A 17,628-nucleotide genomic window follows, 5' to 3' on the forward strand; every position below is an offset into this window, starting at 1 on the left:
GCAAGGCAGAGTGGCTATTCTAGATGAAGTCCCATGTGCAGGGTGGGCAGGAGGGTGAGCTACAGGCTGTGGCCAGCCTACAGCATGGGTGAAAAAAAAGGCACAAGAGCTGCAGGACTGCATGAGCATTGAGACCTGCTTATGGGGAAAAAGCAAGCACTCGACGTTTCAGCAGTGGGTTATGACCAGAGGAGTTTGAATAGGAGACTAAGGCAGTAGAATAGGTTAGTCCTAGGCACATCAGCAAGGTTTGGCTGTTTCTAGCTTTGACCATGTTTCCTTCCTCTTCTAGTTTCCCTAAGTTTCAATTTGCCTTCTCCACAGCCAGCACTTTAGTAGCAGCAGACACAAAAGGAAATGTGTTGGTAGTGCTAGTAAAGTAAGCTTAAGCTGGTAGGATTTTCACAGGTGGGAAAAGAGGCAGGGGAGAAGATGGCTGCAATGGCAGGGCTGGGAATGGATGTGGCTCTGGGGATAGCAACACAGAGCACAACTGAGAGTGGTAATGGAAGCCAAATGCTGTAACAACACGGGAAGCCTGAGCTCCACAGAAGTGGAGTGCTCAAAGGCACCAGGAGAGGCAGGATCTGACTGCCCGAGCACATGTATGGTGCTCCAAGGAGGAGACTGGGCAGGAGATAAGGGAAAGCAACCACCAGAGCTAGACTTGGTGGACTGAATACAACTGGATAGAGGCTTTTGGATGCTGCTCAAGAAAAGAGGCACCAAAGAGCAATCAGCACCAGTCTTGAGCAGAAAAGCAAGTTACAAAATGAAGTTTGGCAATAAAAGAGAGAAGAAAGTTGCCAAGTGTATCCCACCAAAGTAATCAGGACACCAGCACGAAAAAAGAAATATACAAAAACCACTAGCAAAGCAAGAAATAAGACAGAGGAAATTGGACAGGCAGAGGACATCAGAGCATGCATAAAAGCAGAAAAAGAGAAGACAGAGCAAAAGAAATTCACTAACACCCTCCAGCCCCTAAAAGAGAGGTATGACACAGGCTGTAGAAGAACAAGGCAGCAGAGAGCTGGTGGCACACGACTAGCCAAGGAGGTTTCTGTAAAACCATAAAGGCTCACAGGAAAGCATGGGGATGATGCTCCATAGTATCAGTGCAAGACACAAGTTGATGGGGGAAGGAGGGGCAGAGAGAATGGCCAAAGCAAGCTGGAAGTAAAACTAATGGATTTAACAAAGGCACAGAGGAGTCTCCACCAATATGGCAACACTAATTAAGAGGATGTGGCACCAAGATATGGTGGCAACAAATAATTAAAGGTTGGTAAGAGGAAGTAATTTAAGGCTAATAAGAGGCAGTAATTTATCAGGAGCCAAGAAGAGTGAAGAGTCCAGAGCAATAAATTCAACAATGGAATAAACAGGCAGAGCCAGAACCAGAGCCACCAGCATGATAACGAAGATAACAACACAGCAGCACATAAACTCTGTACACAAATGGAGCGCAGCTGATGGAAGCCAAGATGGAGCTGCCAGGCCTCCTCCCTCTGCTTATTCAAGTCTTCCCTGAATACCCAACTGCATCAAGCCACTGACCAGGGAAGACATGTTTTTGAAGTAGGGCCCCTGTTGCACTTGTCCCTGCACCTAGCATCTAGACCAAGAGCTCTTTGAGGCAGAGGCCATTACAAGATCCCCACCATGGGTGGGGTGGACAGGGTGGGGATGGACATAAGGTGAGGAGGCATTTCCAGGGATGGCAACCACCAGTAGATCCATGGAAGCAGGTACCACTGCTGGGCTTGTGGAGCACAGGCCACACAAGGAAGGGTCAAGAGAGCTTAATAGTTGCAGTCCCAGCTAAGGAGCAACAACCAGGCACCTCCCTGGAGAGCAAAGGACCATCCTCCCATAGAAGTGGGGAACAGGAGCCTACGTGTCAACTGGGGAACAGGAGGGCAGGAGGAGCAGCCAGCATTCCCCACAGTTCTTGCTACATCTTTTCAGTACTATCCTAGAAAGCACATAAAGGTTATTAGCTGTGCTCCCGGCACTCCTGCTCTGTTCGGCCCAGATGAACAGGAGTCATTGTCCCTGCAGCAAGGATACCTCTTACTTGCTCATGCCCAAGGACCAAAGCAAGGCAGCTGGAGTTACGCACCCACCCCACCGCTGTCTGCATCCAAGCTTGAAAATCCTGATCCTGAGCTTGGGCCCCTCCAAGGGGGATCAGTGACCAGCAACCACAGGTTCGCTCCAGCACTCCCTCCCATCGGCTGTCCCCAGGCTCAGCTGCAGCCACCACAGCCCAGACTGTGCTTATGGCTGGGGACGCGAGGCGTGGAAAGAAAGGCTGCCCTGAAATCAAGAGAAGCACCTTGAGACACTTGATGCAGAGAGCGTGGGAAAGAAGCTAACGACATTCATGTTCATCAGGAGACAGATAAACCACTACAATAATAAAATTTCATTATGACAGCTAAGGAAGAAGAAACAAAAATTCTTTGTTTACTGTGTCTGTAATAAAGTACAAAGGTATCTGCCTTTGCACTACTGGTTGCACAGGCAGGTTTCAGCCCCGGGTGAGGGCTAGAAGTTGCTTATGCATTGTATGTCATTTTTCAGGCAGCATATCAGCCCTTTGCAGTGTTAACTCAGCCCTCCATGCCACAAGGTGCACACAGAACACCTTTACTAGGGTCCTTCTCCTTACAGGAACAGAGAGAGGAGATTGCAAGGTTTACTAGTTCACACAGACTTACAGATTTATGAAATGGGGAGGATATTAGGGTCCTCACTGACAGACGAAGACTGTTCTTTATACTTACCTGGCATGGGAGAGTCTACATTGGCATTCATTCTCAGGACCAAAACCCATTAGAAACCTGATTTTTATTCCTCAGAGAGCTTTGGTTTTTACTACAGCTTTTCACTAGTGCATGCAATTTGCAAATCTGAGAGAATAGTATGGGAAAAGTTTCTATTTTTAACAAAAGAAAATAAAAACTTCTGAAGTAATGAACTCCTGGATAAAAAGATTAATCTTCTTGAAAGAGTTTTGCTGCCTTATGTACTCCCACACAATACATTTTGCATACTTACATTTTGCATGCATATATACATACAATTCTCCTACAAAAATAAATTGATCCATATTATAAACTCACTCTACATATGCATGGTTTTTATTCACAGACATGTGTGAGAAAGTTCGAAAAGATGAAAACCCGCGCCAGCCTGTGACGAGGGACAGGGGCAGAGCTGGATAAAAGCTGTGTATTCCAGACAGTAAAACATCCTCTCCTACCTGCTCACTTTTAAAGATGCTCTTCCTCCCAACCCCCTTACTATTTTTGCTAAGAGAAGTCCATCTATCCTGAGCACCAGAGCAGCTGATACAATGACATAGTTACCTCCCAGTGAGTCATCTGTATCCTGAGCTGAATCTTCTCATCCCAATAGGAAGACTTATTTTATATATAGCTACAGCAGATCACTCATGGTGATGTCCTAAGCACTGTTAAAAGCTCATACCAGTAAGTCAAATGTGTATTTCCTAGTTCGATTTACCCTCCCTTTTTTAAGAAATCCATTAATGACTAAGCATGTTTCATGTCCAGCTTTTTAAAATGTCTTTATACAATTTTACCTCACTTAAAAATGGCTTTCATAGTTTTGCCTCAAATGTTCACAAGGTGCAATGAGACTAGAGACCTGGGTCTAGCTTAGAGTTCCCTGCAGTCATAATGTGCTCAATTTGCTCTGGTGTATGTTTTCCTAGTCTGGGTCTGTTTTTTCTCTTCCTGTTCCAGCCATCATGGCTTAGACAAAATTTTTCAGGGAAAAAGACTGCAGCTTGTTTTGAGGTTCCATCCAAGGGCTAATCGGAACAGCCTGGCAATCCTAGCAGTGAGCAAAAGCAGTATCCCAGGCAGGGTCTCTGATGTGAGTGCACAAAAGACATGAACTAAATGTGACTTACTTATAAAAGGATCCTGAATGACCTACAGATCAGTCATTGTGTGCCACATTATTCAGAAAACTTAAAAAGAACAGGCAACTATTGCAAGCCTGCGCTACTTTTGGATGAAGCTCCTGCGGTTCTTTGAGTATCTTCAGATGAGCCTTCTCTCTCTACCTCTGGCGTCTTATCTAACTGATGGGATTAGTGATTATCGTTGGCTTTTGAAGCCACCTGTAAATCTACTGATGAGTAGTGATAACAGATAAAAACAGTCTTGATGTTTTTCCTCAAATTGCTCCTAAAACACTTCCCCTCAAATTGTATGTAGGCTGCCACTGGTGACCCAGCTCTTACTCCTACACACTATGCCCAACTGCAGCCCTGTGCAAAGGACAAGGTCACAGGTAGCACCATAAGCATCTCTAAATATCTTGCATTGGTGCAACCTCAAATTTCCAATTCTTATAGAAACCCCAAATTTATTGGCATCACTTACTGGGCTGTTTCTAGTGGAGTGAAAGTCCTTGGGCAAAGACCTATGGTCTGCCAGAGGATAATAGCAAGATGTACCTGCTCAGCTCTGCAGGGTTTATTGGCTGGCCACAAACAGCAGTGTTTATGTAGTCCCAGTGCTTTCTTATGGCAAGCCTGAGTTTGAAGCTTACAGAGCAGCTCTGTGCCTCCCCAGAAAGCCCTCAAGAGCCACACGAGCAACGACCAAAGGCTGTCCCAATGAGCCACAGACTGAAATAATCCAACTTCTACCTCTTTCCCAGGTCACATTGATGGAAAGAGGTCAGCACTTCTGAAGAGATCTTTTATTTGGGACCTAAAAAACAGCCACAGGCAGCCAGCACGCAGCATTTAGTACCATGACCTACCAAGTGGTATCTACCATGGTACCAAAATGTCACATGAGACCAAGACCGTCTGAACAGAGCTAGAGGTTTTCATTAAACATATGTGAAAGCATCTCTGCACTGCATCCACATGAAAACAGTTCAGTCAGGCTCTTCGTAGTCTTACTCACAGTCCAGACAAATTTACAGAAGCAATGGACAACTTCTTTCAGTCATCTGCTCCCCCTCTTAAATTTAAAACACCACCTTAGTCATCTTTCCCTTGGGATTTCTGACTAACAGAAGGGAAGGGAGAAATTTCACCAGTAACTAAGAGGAAAACCACATGTGAAGTGTAAGTTGGTTAGTACAGCAACCACTTTATCAACACAGCTTAGATCACATTTTCAGAACTAAGAGCAAAACAAAGACTTGAGTCAGCCTCTTAATCACGAGAGCTGAAAATAAATGCACACTAAACAAACACAGTCCAAGATACATTACTTTTCTTCTACAGCAAGACCAAGATAGGCACCTGAACGGGAAACCAACTCCCAAATCTAACGATCTGAAAAAGAGAGAATTTCTGGTATAGCATCTCTGCACTAGTGCAGTTCTCAATTTCACTAGTGCAGTTCCCAGTTTCGCTAGTGCAGTTCCCAATTTCACTAGTGCTGTCTTGAGGTTTTTTGCTAACAGTGATAGGACCTAAAGAAATGCTTTAAGATTAAACACTGGTCCATTAGTCAACAATATTCGGGAACTTCTGCTAGGAAATGGAGCTGCCCAGATGGGTTTTGTATATGGATGAACATTCCCAGGTAGCAAGGCCACCTGTCACAAGCAACTCATTTAGGGACTAGTTCTGCCTCATTTAGAGGCAGAAATATCAGCAGTCCATCCCTTGAGCAAACTAAACCTTTCTCCTCTCAAGGCTGGTATTTAATCTTCTCAAAGAAATTCAAACATGCTAAGAAAGACTTCCCCTCAAAGTAGCAAAATGCTGTCAGGCAAACCCTCGTTGCAGGCCTGGCAGCAGTGGGGAAGAGAGGTGGGATGCTGCTTCAAAGTTGCCCTGATGTCTGGAGGTGATACTTGCCTTTCTAAACCCAGGTGCAGGCCAGTGGCAGGACCAGCATTGCTGGCGCTGTCCCTATCCTAATCACAAAAAGTGAAAGCACTACTGGAGGCTGGTTGACACTTAACCAACCCGATGAGGAGTCAATTTTGACTCTCCCAAGCCATCAGTATCTCAGGCCAATACCACCACCAAACACTCAAGAAAGGTAATAGATAGCAATAGGAGAATTTGTTTTGAATGCACTGAAAGACCAGGTCAATTTTTGGCAGATACGTAACTGTGGGAGCCTGTTCTTTTTTTTTCCCCCCATGTTCACTGCACTTTAATCATCCTCAGCTCTTCCCTTACACAGGGGAGCACCTATATTTTTAAAATAAAGGCAACCAGATAAGCAAACTGTCAGGCGAGAAGAACGAGCAGTTTGTGTCCTATCTTTGCAGTCGCTTTTACCACACCCAATCTAAGAGTGCACTTCCTGGCCATGTTTTACTTTTCTGATAAAAATATAAAATGAGCAATAAATGTGGGAAATGTATTTTTCCATCCCCGGAAGCAGAACACATTTCTTGTAAATTGTGGATTCCTGCCTTCCACAACTCCAGCCAGATGAGTAGCCCACAAAAATCAAAAAGCAACCCTTTCCTGAGGTTTGGCTTACTTAGACAAACAAATCAGAAACATCCCGGGAACAAAGCCCTATGTGTCTTAATATTCCTACTCGGACCCAAGCAAGAGTCTCTCCTGCCTCTACTTCAACCAGAAAAATAAATAGTGCGCCTGCATCCACATCAATAAAAGCTATTCAGCACTTTCCCAGCACCAGGAGTTTTTCAGGTAAACACTACCAGCCTGCTAAATATTTAGTCTCACTTGCCCTTCAGTAGGAAGAGGTTACTTCCAATAACTACTTCTTTCATGGCAGATAGGCCAGAACTTCCCAATACCATAGCAGAAACATGAGTCAATTAGAGTAGACATACTTTCTTGTGAAGTTGTCTACTGAGCTCGAGATAATGAATTTAGGCTCTTGGCAGATTAAATGAACTTCAAACACTTCAGTGTCTCCTTAGGAATTTCTTAACTTGGAGTGCCGGGAGCACCCCTTCCAGAAGGGCACAAGTGCCACTGAAAGCATCATGCCACTTGCTAAATGACTCTCACCAGCAGAGCCTATATCATGCTTAAGCATTGTCTGAACTCATGCTTATGCTTTGCCACCCCTCCAAACCCAATGTGTTTTCTTCCTTTGTGAGATAACTCAGTCAACACCACCCAAAAAAGGAATGCCAGGCAGTTAGATCAGGCTGATCTGAAGGGCCGGAATATCTCATCAGCAATTCTTTTTCCTGTGTATCACCTTTTATAAAGAAAATGGAAGTGGAAGAGGGAAAAAAAAAAAAAAAAGAGGGGGGCGGGAGGAAGAAAAAAAGGGGGAAAAAAACCCAACCACCACCAAAAAAACCAAACCCACAAAAAAGCCAAACCAAACAAAAAATCCTTCAGCGGGGTCACTTGCAGTGAGAGGTGCAGATATCATCTTCAACACAATTTAGGCCCAATTAGCTGTTCACATAGAAGTGCCATTTAATCTTTGCATATCCTAACTAGAAGTTCAATTCCATTTCCAGTCTCCATCATAATTTTCCACTCTTCTCTACTAAACCTTCAGCCTGTTCTCTCCATCACCTTACCTCAGCATGAAATACCATTTTTGAGACTTACAGGGATGTGTTTTTGTACTCGAGCAAAGGATCAGCATGCACTCAACTGGCTGCAAAGCGATTTTCCAACATTTTCTTCTCATGAAAGGTGCAACCAGTGTCGGTGGAACTGGACTGAACTCATGAGCCACTAAAAGCCTAACTGCAATGATTTGAGCACAGGTTGTAATCTACTCTGGTATCAGGTCTGTGAGAGCATCCATTAGCAAGTCCCCACAGAAGAGCTGAAAGCAGAGGAAGCCTGTAGTACAGTACTTCACCCTTCAGACAGAGCTGCCTCTCACATGGTTTTTCTCCTAAGTAACTCTCCACAAAAATGCCCTCCTTCTAAATATGCACCCAGGCCCTCCCTGCATCTACAAATGTCTTGTTTCTGCCACATTCTTCCACTCTCTTAAGGAAACACATCCTGTCTGTTGCGTAATCAGTACCTTCATTAGTTGCCTTCAGCTCCCATGCTGGAAGGGACAGTGAGTAGTTCATCCCAATCCAGTTTCACTGGCCTGACATGACTTTGCAGGCCTGTCATACCTGCTGTCAGACGTCGCTTTTGCAACTGAAGAGCCCTCATTTGCTCTGATACTCCCTGCAAGGAGGCTCCTCCACACCTCTGAGCCTCTTCCAATTCTAAAACACTTTGATCAGACAGGACACCCTAACCACACAAAACAGCAAAGCAGGGGTGGACAACAGGTTTATACAGTAGCACAGAAGCACTCTTGTTTCTCTTCAGTCCCTTTCCTTCAGATCCTAAAGCTTCATCAGCTCTTCTTGACTGCTGCCATGTCACCAGCACAGTGCTCAGCAGGGACAGACTGTGATGACAGTTCTTCCTCCTGAAAGCTCATGGCCAGCTCAGAGACTATTTTTTAATGTGTGAAGCAAGGACAACCTTTCACCATGTGTAGAGTCTCATTTGCTCATGCAGACTTCCACCTGTGCTAAGGTGACTGCTTGTACCTGAGCTGTAAGAATTGAGTACCAAGGCAAGGAAGTCATGGGGAAACATGACATTGTCAGAGCTGCTATCATTCAAGTATACAAGGACAAGTGTTCAGGTCACAACCTGCAATTTCGACAACCTGTTGACTATTAACTCTATTTAGGGCACATCTACTAAATACAGAGGCAATACAACTGCATGGTGTATGATCCAAACCACCAAAGTAGCAGCTTCAAAACCAGCATCAAACAAGAGAAAGCATAAACAGCAGGATGAACATTCACCAGTCCCATAGGATTACCATGCTAAAACACTTGTCTCTCAAGCTTGATTTCATTATCATTTGTATCACAGACAGTAACCACCAAAATTTAATTAGCATGTTTATTCAAACACAAGTTACATGAGAACCTTCAGGAAATACATTGCAACTAAGCCTCCACATATCAGATTTTTCCACTTAGCTTGTCTACAAGACATACTTTGTCAAAACAGCACAATCAGACTAATTAAACAGTTAGGACAGAGAATTGTGTGTGATGCAAAACCAGTTTAAGAGCAAAGACCATACAGAGAACATATTACTGGATTACGGCCCAGCATGGATCATTCAGAAAGTGACAGGAGGAAGCTTTCTCCAACAGAACACAAGTATAAGGCATCATTAGTATACATTTTGCATTAATATCCATAATTATTAAAAAATAGAAAAACAAGTTCAAATATTAGTTGGCTAGCCACTATACCTATAAGGTAAAACCATAAATGGACTAACTCTGCTTAGAAGGTGAAAAACACCAAGTCTCTAAAATTAACTAGAGCCCAATTCAGACTACTTAAGCATGTGCTCAAGTCCTACTGAAACACGTGGGGCTTACACATATTGAAGTATTACGATTAATATGGAGAGATTTCAGCATGCATCAACAGTTAAGTACATGCTAAACACTTTCACTGAATCAGGATCATACGCTCTGAAGTGCGACAAAGTTACATACACACTATAGAAGTCATGATCTTTTTCCCTCAGTCTATTGTCCCATCAAAAGAAAAACCTCTACTGAGTACAAGAAAAACTGATGCGGTCCCCTGAACTTTTCGTGTTTCATTAACAACTCTAAAGGCATACACAAATCAGTGCTAAGGACAATCTACCTTAACTGTACTTTTGGTTTTCAGCCTTTCAAAACAACAGAATTTTCCTAGTTTGCACCAGTACAGTATCAAAACTCTACATGCAATTTGCAAGTTCAAGATCAAGGAACTTGTTTCTTCAGTTCATTCCCCAAATGATCAATAGATTCTTAGAGCTATATATAGCTGTACAATAATGACAGTGACTATGTACAATACTGCATGAGCTACTGGAAGAAAGCTACAAAGTTACATAAATAAATGTTCAACTTCAAAAATATTTAATTTCTCTTGCACTTAATGTTTTAAGTGTTATTCAAAACACAACAAAAAAAAAAAAAAAAAGCTCTGCAATGTTGACATGTCTCAGGCTGTTTAAATAAAATTAGACTTGCCATAGTTATGAAATCCAGGTATCCAGGCAAATGTTCCACATACTTGGGAATGAAACATTCCCATTTACTCAGAGAAATCTGATTGTTGGGTTTTGGTTTGTTTGTTGGGTTTGGGGGTTTTTTTTTCTTTAATTCTTATATAACCCACTATATGATAGTGAACAAAATACTTTTGTTTCATAGAAACAACTAACATTTGCCCACATCAGGCAAATGGTCTATTTACAGATACATTAGGACTGCCTGACTGACAGTGAGTGTGAGTTGCTGAACTCCAAGCAACATGGAGCTTAAAATGGCGATGCTCTCTGCTGAATCGCCTTCCCTTTTAGGATACGCCTTATCTGGAGAAAAGAAAGACAAACACGTTAGTATTCATCATCCTAACATGAGTCATAATCTGAAAAACAACCCCAACCCTAGATCCAGTTCTGCATTCCTCATTTTTCTGAGCCCAGGTTCGAGTACAGTTACTCCAGAATTGATCCAATTTACCGCATTTAAACCAATGAAAAGCAAAAGAATTACTCAGTCGCTTAAATTACTAGCTACTTAGGTCAAGAGTCACCATTTTCATCATGTACTTGTATAACTCCTAGGAAAGAGGGATTTTCTTCACCTGTTACTCAGGCCTAAGAACTGCCATTACAAAATGGCATTACAAAATTATGACAAGAACAACAACAGCAACAATAGCAACAATAGCACAATCTCAGGCCATTTTGAAATGAATAAGAGGAGGTGTATTACCCTCCAGAATGTTGCAAGGTTTCAAAGAAAAATCCTATCTTGACAGGAAAAAGCTTTTGAGATGGAAAAAACAGGAGCTACAAGTGAAACCTGTAATTTCTGGTCTTTGTACAGTTTCCCTGATCCTAACATTAAAACCAAAGATCCATGAGTAAAATGGTGTTTGCTATATATTTTCCACAAAAGCTGCAACTCAAAAACCGAAAGAAACTTTTGGAGAGGAATAAGGCTTTTGTGTAGATGGAGACAGATGGGAGCAAAGGAGAGGGCTTTTTGATTTTTTTTTTTATTACCTGTTCTCCTATAAGGCCATCAGGAACCAGATGAACTGGCTGCTCATTCTCCAAGTTTCTGGCACTTGGATCAGCTCCCTTTCGCATGAGCAGGCGCACAGCATCCAACTGACTCACCCGATACTGCAGGCTGGCAGCCACATGGAGTGCTGTGTTGCCATTATAAGCCTGGAGAAGACAAAATAGGTCCATGAAGTAAAGGCAGGGGCATTAGTCTCAGGACACTCACAGTGCCACACACATGCACATCCCAGATTATATCTGCATTCCAGAAAAATCACTGTACCTTTGCATTAACAAAAGACAGGCAGTTGGGCAGCTCCAAAAAGAGACGAATGAGTTCCAGGTTTGCTTCTTCTGCTGCCAAATGTAAAGCTGAACGACCACTTTTGCGATCCTATCAAAAAAGAAACTGTTAGTCTTCCCTGCAGCTGGTTCACCTATCCAACATGAACATGCAGACAAAACAGAAAGCAGAGTAACTGCAGTGTTGAGCAAACATGTTGGCAGTAACAATTCACTGAAAGTCAATTTGAATATGTGTTTTAATATGAACATGTAATGAACAATGGACTAGATCTTATTTGGCAGTGAGTTTACATAGCCAAAATATCAAATGTTACATCAAGTAATGTCTGGCCCAGCACAGACCTAAACTGGACAGGTAAGCAGCTTTTAATTAAAATTTGCAGTTGAAGAACAAGGTATCATCAGCACCCTATTACTATGGATACACCTCAGAGTGCTCCAAACATACTCTTACTTTTAAGGCACGACCAACTGCAGCCAGCATAGCATCATTCTTAATCCAGAAATTAAGACTATCACCTCCCTTTTTCTCCATGGCTCATCTGCATTGACAATACCTTGCTCTGAATAAATGCAACATTCTCATTCCACTCGGGTAAATTAAGCTGTAGGGAAGCTTTCAAATTAGTCTACTTCCTTTGCAATAACGCTGAAACGTGGCATGGGAGAAAAGGACATGTTTTGCTTCCACATTCTCTCTGGATTTAACGCTTCAGACAAAGCCATTTTACTTACTTTCGCTTCAACAGAGGCTCCCATTTGTATAAGAGTCTTGATAGTTTCTACCAAGCTCTTGTTTCTCAACAGAAGCTCCTGGACCTCAGGAGAGTGAGGTGGCTGACTGTTTTGCAGTTCATGCAGCACAGCATTATGGGCCAGAACAGCACAGTGCAATGCTGTCAAACCTTAACATTAAAAAACAGCACATCATTAATGAACAAATGCAATACAAGATGTACATTAGAAAGAGCTGTTACAATGGAATCTCTGGTGCCAAAGTTTCTGGGTTCTGCACGCACTGATAAATTGCTGGCACTCAAGTGTTTTAAATAATAGCCAACTATCACCTACACTCCCCAGGCCAAACACAGCAATTGTGCTTAAGAGGAAAGAGGTCCTGACAGGCACAGATTAACCATGTTTTTATCTGACATATATGCCAATAGTAATGCAATTTCAATTGTAATTGTGAATTTCAACCTGGCAAAGATATGCTCCATTTTATTGCTTCTAAACCCAGGATAACATTCACATCAGCAGCTATTAAACATTATAGCATCCTGTAACTCTGTAAATTATAAACTCTTAACTACTCACCATCATAGTTTGTTGCCTCAAGGTCCACATACTGATTGCTTCCCATGGCTCCCTTTTGGATTGCCTACAAAAGTGGGAACAGGTATGCATTTAGGTCTTATCCAAACCACATATTCCTTCCTCAAGCTTGTATACAGGCTTACTGCAACAAAGTTACATTAAATAATGGTATTGAGATTTATTTTTTCATAGACTAGAGGATTCCACCAAATTACTCTAAAACATTGGTGAAAACTTGATTGTGAAATTCAGTCTCGCTTTAAGCCATTACGATAGAGCCCTGAGACATTCTCATAAGGCTACACAGAGAGAAAGATAAAGGGAGGAGCGATGTTTCCGGAGATTCCCAAGACAACTAATACAATGCAGAAGCATTAACTGTCAGGGCAGAGCTATGCCTGCCTGGTCTTACCTGAAGGACCTGGGCATGCCCCTTCTCAGCGCAAACATGCAACGGTGTTCTACCCCAGCAGTCTGTGGTGTTGACTTGAGCCCCCAAGCTAACCAAGTCCTGCACAATGAGATGCTGATTGGCAGCCACAGCAACCTGGAAAGCACTCTGCAAATAATCAAGAAGAAAATTCAAACTATTAGTCATCTGATCTCTAACAGGAAACAGCAACTAAAACAAATAAAAAGCCTAGCTACCTGTTTTTATTTAAGCAGTGATTATGAATACCAGGAAGCCAGGACAAATGAAGCAGAGCACAGAGTTTTACCAGCTCAAGGTGATCCCGGGAAGTATTAATAGCTCAAGGTTAATGTTAGTATGCAGGCTAAATCTCGGGGTTAATATTAAATAAACATTTCACCACATCTTCCCCAAGGTCCAGACATGCAGAAGCACTCAGGTGCACCAAGCAGGTGCACGGATTAAGAACCTCACCTGGCCATTGTGCTCCTTGATATCCAGCATGTGCAGGGCAGCCATCTTCCTTGCAAGAACATAGGAGAGTGCTCGTCGGCCCTGGGCAACAGCAATGTGAAGGAAGCTGTGGGAAAGAGAGGAAGCACAGAGTTACACCATCATACAAACTACAGATCAAAACACTAGGGATCCAAATATATGGGAGGGGTGTTATACAGCTTTCCTCTGTATCATTAAGACAGGAACACAGATACCTTGTTCCCAGAGCAATTTAAAGCATCTAAATTAGAATCTTTTCCTCCCCATTTACTAGGTTACAGTCTAATGATAAGAACCTGAATTTATAAAATACAAACACCTTATCTACTCAGTGTGCTGCAATTCTGTGCATTGCAGCCCATCAGCAAGACATTTCACTTGGTAAACTACTGCACTTGTGACACAAACACTGCTAATGAACTGCTTCCATTACAACCTCATGGTACACCAAAACCCAGATACCTTCCACAACCCTCCACACCAGAAATGCAGAGGTAAAGAGCACTCACGTGTCTCCATCGGAGTCTTTTGCAAGGAACTGTTCTTGAGAGATGTTAGCCAGTTTGTTTTCCTCCTGCTCTACTTGCCACTGAAAAAATGACTTTCCCAGCTGAGTCGTGCTTCTGGCGATGCTTTGCTCAGGTAGAGAGACATTCAAAGCAGCCAAAGAGACACTGCGCTCCAGACTACCACAGATGTTACTGGAAAGCAAGCTGAAGTTCGGAGGCTGGGGTCCGACATCAGGCTGTGGGTGAGCACTGCTCAGCGGCTGGAGGGGAGCAGACGTACCATCTGAGCCCTCAGAGTCATTCAAGAGGGAGGAGAAGCTCTGTGACGGGCAGTACTGCAGTTCATGGCTCTCAAAGGCATTCTGCTGGTAGCCAGGAGACTGATGATTGGCAGCAAACGGCCTGTACTCCAGGGAGGCATCTGAAGGATAAGTCTGTGACAAATCTTGGTTCTGGGATGAAGGAAACTGGTAATGCTGTGGTGGATCTAGCATATGCTGCGAGGTGTGATCTTGGAATGTGTTGTACTTCTGGGATGGGGAGAAAGTCTGTGTTCCCGGGCTCTCCTGGTACTGCTCACCGGGTGAGCTGTGACTAGACACAGTCTGCAACCAGCTAACCTGCACCGTGTTCAGAGAAACAGGGTTCGACTCGTTCTTGATGTTTATAATGTTCTGAAGATCGGAATTGCTGTCGTGCTTTGGGTCGTTTTTATGAGTCTCCTCCATGTTATCCATAGAAGTTGGTGTCTGGGGTGGTGTCTGTCAGGGAAAACATAGGGAAAAAAAAGGAAGAACAATCAAAACAAGCCCCAGGAAGTTGGAGGTTTAGTTCCATCTGGTAGTTTCTAATCACACAAAGCTTACCAGGAGGTGTGAGTGAACATTAGCTTGGCGCTTAAATGACGGTCCATCAGAAAGGAGCTCGGGAGCCTTTCTTTTGCAACTGTGACCTAGTATGCTCTTCAGCTCTGCTAAAAGGAAAAGAGAGTTAGAACCCATTTGGAGGTTATTCTCACAATCAAACTTTAAAAATGTGTAAATGTATGAGGGTATTTTTTACCTGTGTACTGGTCGTAGTTCACCAATCCTCCTTGTGCCTTTTGAGACAAATCCAGATTATTCCATTATTATGATGTCATTTCAGGGAAAAGAAAACAAAACCAAGAAGAAAGCAGCAACGACTTGCTTCTATAAGCATAGATTATACCTTAGAATAATTTTAGTACATGATTGCCTAACCCTAATTTAATTGCTTTTAATTAAGGTTAGAAAATTGAAAGACTTATGGAACTCAAATGAAAACCACCATTTTTCTTATGGCTTTTTTAGCTATTTGTTACAATACCACAAAACTCAAGAAAATTTAGAGAAAGACACTCTTTACTGAGGTCAGAGGATTTATTTTTAACATAAATAAGCCAATTTTATACTTCTTCAATGCCGCGAACTTTTCCATGCAAAAATTTCCCTGTGACAAAAGCACTCTGAACAAAATCCCCTTTAATCTCCCCAGAATTTCCTGTATTTTTATTACTATCTTTTCAGAGTGGAGGGGTCTGCCTTTATACTGCATGTTCCGCACACAGGCGCATAACAGCATGACAAACAATTCTCTTCTGAGAAGATTCCCCAACTTGTACAATGAATGACCTCATCCAAGTTAGCAGGGAGTTTCTGTGGTTTCACAACACAAACACATCTTTATCCAAACTCCCTTCAGAAAATAAAGCTTACTAAGAATGTTTTCAAGTGCCTCCTTCTCCCACAATAAACCTCCTCACTAATTTCTTCCCAGCTGTGTTCTTCCATTACCTACTGAAAAGGAAAAACACTGATTCCATCCACATCAGATAAAGCAGCAAGCTCCTTTCTGGCGTTATCGCATGCCTTTTATTTGTTGGTTTGGGGTTTTTTTGCCAGCTTCAGCAAGCATTACAAGCTATTATGTCAGTGCTGAAAAATGCTGGTTACCTTGCCTTCCTCCGTGGCGGAGCCCGAGGACATCTGTTTGCTGCTCCTGAAGTGCAACAGGAGCTCCTTCACGGAGTTCTTCACACGGACCCCCTGGAAAGGTCCCCTGTGCTGCTTTCCGCCCCCCATGTGCTGTTCAGCTGTTGGGACATGAATGCAAAACCCGAGTTCAGGACACCGATCCCATTTGCACTTTTAAACAATTAAAGTAAAGACAAAAGCGGGAACGCTTGTGGAAAACCACCTAAACCTCGGGCTTAGCACAGAGGAGCCGAAGCGATGCGCCCGCTCCCCCCACCGCCGCCTCACCCGGGGACCCCGGGGCCGCAAGCACCGGGCGCTGGGCACGTAGCGCCGGCATAACGCTCCTGCCCGACGCGGGGCTCTCACTTTTCACCGCTTCGGCGGCCTTTACGCCCAAAAGGGTCCGCGACCGGCTTCGCTGCCGGTGTGAATAGGACAGGGCGGGGCGGGAAGGGCGGCTTCGCGCCCTCCGCCGCCCCGCCGGGACCGCCGCGGGGGTACGCCGTACCTTGCAGGGCGGGGCGGGCAGTGCCCCGGGGGTCCCTCCGGCCGCCGCCGCGGCTGCTCACCGAGAGGTCCGAGTCAGAGCCAGGCGAGCCCGGGGCGGAGTGCGCCGGCGAGCAGCTGCCCTCACTAGAGTGGGGCGAGGCCCCGTAGAAGTAAGCGAGGTTGATGGGGCTGCTGAGGGCGCTGCCGTCGCCTCCATCGGGCGCCGCGTCCCGGCTGCTCTCCACGATCATGGCGGTGCCGCGGGGCGGTAGGCGGCGGAGGAGGAGGGCGGCGGGCGGCGGAGAGGCCACAGGCAATGCCAGGGCTGGGCAAGCGGCGCGGCGGCGAGTACGGGTAAGTGACGCTGGCGGCGGCACTTATAGCGGCTCCGCCCCCCCCAGGGGTGGTGGGACGTGGCTCTGCCCGGGGCGGGGCGACACGACACGGGGAGGCGGGGTCAGAGATTGCCCCGCCCCGACCGCGCTCCCCCAGCCCGGGCACCGGCGGCGTGGGGATCGTCGTCCCTGTTCAGCCTGGAGAACAGAAGGCTCGTGGAGACCTTCAGCAGTCTCGCAGGACATAAACGGGCCCTACAGGAAAGCTGGAGACGGGCATGTAGTGATAGAACAAGGGGGAATAGCTTTAAGCTAAAAGAGGGTAGATTTACGTTAGATATTAGGAAGAAATTCTTCACTATGAGAGTGGGGAGGCATTGGCACAGGTTGCACAGAGAAGTTGTGGCTTCCCCATCACTGGCAGTGTTCAAGGCCGGGCTGGATGGAGCTTTGAGCAACATGGTCTAGTGGAAGGTGTCCCTGCCCATGGCAGGGGGGTTGGAACTAGATGATCTTTGTGTCCCTTCCAACCCAACCCATCCTATGATTCTGTGATGGGGATGGATAGGGATGGGTGCCACCTTGCACCCTGACCTCTCCCCTGGAGGCCTCCTGCAGCCTCTGCAGCCCCCACCTGTGAAGCATGCAACCCCAAATTTCCACTCTCTTGTGCAGCTGCAG

At 44.6% G+C, this 17,628-nt stretch overlaps 1 protein-coding gene across 8 annotated transcripts in view; it reads right to left on the reverse strand.

The window, feature by feature from the left end:
* Window positions 1–16,960, reverse strand: part of NFKBIZ (NFKB inhibitor zeta) — a 31,017-nt gene extending 14,057 nt beyond the window's left edge. For 2 of the 8 annotated variants that reach the window (XR_003990050.1, XM_030476404.1), the window contains exons 1-11: window positions 16,632–16,959; window positions 16,100–16,239; window positions 15,189–15,225; window positions 14,993–15,099; window positions 14,127–14,887; window positions 13,597–13,702; window positions 13,123–13,269; window positions 12,711–12,774; window positions 12,129–12,298; window positions 11,371–11,481; window positions 11,085–11,252 (exon numbers count right to left, since the gene is read on the reverse strand). Coding sequence is in view for 7 of the 8 variants with exons in the window: in XM_030476404.1 (XP_030332264.1) it covers window positions 11,085–11,252; window positions 11,371–11,481; window positions 12,129–12,298; window positions 12,711–12,774; window positions 13,123–13,269; window positions 13,597–13,702; window positions 14,127–14,887; window positions 14,993–15,099; window positions 15,189–15,225; window positions 16,100–16,239; window positions 16,632–16,863 (2,043 nt within the window). In the remaining variant the exon portion in view is untranslated. Of the gene's footprint in view, window positions 1–10,158; window positions 11,253–11,370; window positions 11,482–12,128; window positions 12,299–12,710; window positions 12,775–13,122; window positions 13,270–13,596; window positions 13,703–14,126; window positions 14,888–14,992; window positions 15,100–15,188; window positions 15,226–16,099; window positions 16,240–16,631 lie in introns of those variants that run through there. The other 6 variants (XM_030476401.1, XM_030476400.1, XM_030476406.1 and 3 more) reach the window with 5 other exon arrangements.
* Window positions 16,961–17,628: the final 668 nt, after the last annotated feature.

Source organism: Strigops habroptila, chromosome 2 (genome assembly GCF_004027225.2).
Source record: "Strigops habroptila isolate Jane chromosome 2, bStrHab1.2.pri, whole genome shotgun sequence".
Taxonomy (NCBI): Eukaryota; Metazoa; Chordata; class Aves; order Psittaciformes; family Psittacidae; genus Strigops; species Strigops habroptila.